Source organism: Geospiza fortis, unplaced genomic scaffold (assembly GCF_000277835.1).
Source record: "Geospiza fortis unplaced genomic scaffold, GeoFor_1.0 scaffold4, whole genome shotgun sequence".
Taxonomy (NCBI): Eukaryota; Metazoa; Chordata; class Aves; order Passeriformes; family Thraupidae; genus Geospiza; species Geospiza fortis.
The window spans coordinates 233,779-234,729 of NW_005054475.1; the positions used below are offsets into that span (position 1 = coordinate 233,779).

Here is a 951-nt window from a genome sequence, read left to right on the forward strand (position 1 = left end):
ATGGGTGGGTTGATGGGGATGGGTGGGTGGTGCTGGGGATGGCTGGGTGATGATGACGATGGGTGGGTGATGATGAGGATGAGTGGGTGATGATGGTGGTGGTGATGGATGAGCGATGGTGATGGTGGTGATGCAGATAAGGAGTGGGTGACACTGGTTGTACTGGTGGATGGGTGAACCCAGGGATAGGAAGGAGATGCTGATGAAGGGTGGGTGATGCTGGTGGCGAGGGGGTGACGCTGGTAGCAGTGATGCTGATGATGGGCACTGATGCCAGTGGGGACAGGTGGGTGATGCCAGCATTACCATCACCCTGCTGTGACACTGCTGTCACCGTCCTGGCAGGACCACTGGGAGGACGAGCAGGGTGCCCCTGTGAGCCGGGAGCTGCTGCTGCTGGTGCTGCAGGGGCTGGAGGGCATCTTCATCCGGGCGGTGTATGACGGGCGCATGGCCAGCGTGGGACTCAGTGACGTGGCCATGGACATCACCAGCACTGCAGACACCGGCCTGGGGCCAGCTGCCGACGTCGAGGAGTGCAGGTGAGCACTGGCAGCAAGGCCAGGGGCTCAGTGCCACTGCTGCTGTGATGCCGCTGTCACGCTGCTCTGTCCCCAGGTGCCCCGTGGGCTACACGGGGCTGTCGTGTGCCAGCGCTGCCCCCCGTTTTGAGCGGGTGACGAGGGGACCCTACCTGGGGACTTGCTCCGGCTGTGGCTGCCACGGCCACTCCAGCACCTGTGACCCCGTTTTTGGGCACTGCTTGGTAAGGAGTGAGGTGTTGACAAGGTGACAAGTGCACAGGGACACAGCACAGGATCACCACTCCCCTGTGACGTGTGTCCCCCTCCCAGAACTGCCAGCACAACACGGAGGGTCCCCAGTGTGAGAAGTGCAAACCTGGCTTCTTCGGCGATGCCACCAAGGGCACAGCCACCGCTTGTCACCCAT

General features: G+C 62.4%; 1 protein-coding gene across 1 annotated transcript in view; it reads left to right on the forward strand.

Annotated features, from left to right (window-relative positions):
- Positions 1-951, forward strand: part of HSPG2 (heparan sulfate proteoglycan 2) — a 46,175-nt gene that overhangs the window by 14,762 nt on the left and 30,462 nt on the right. Inside the window, 3 exon segments of the mRNA XM_031062966.1 lie at positions 346-542; positions 619-766; positions 855-949. Of these exon segments, the coding sequence (XP_030918826.1) occupies positions 346-542; positions 619-766; positions 855-949 (440 nt within the window).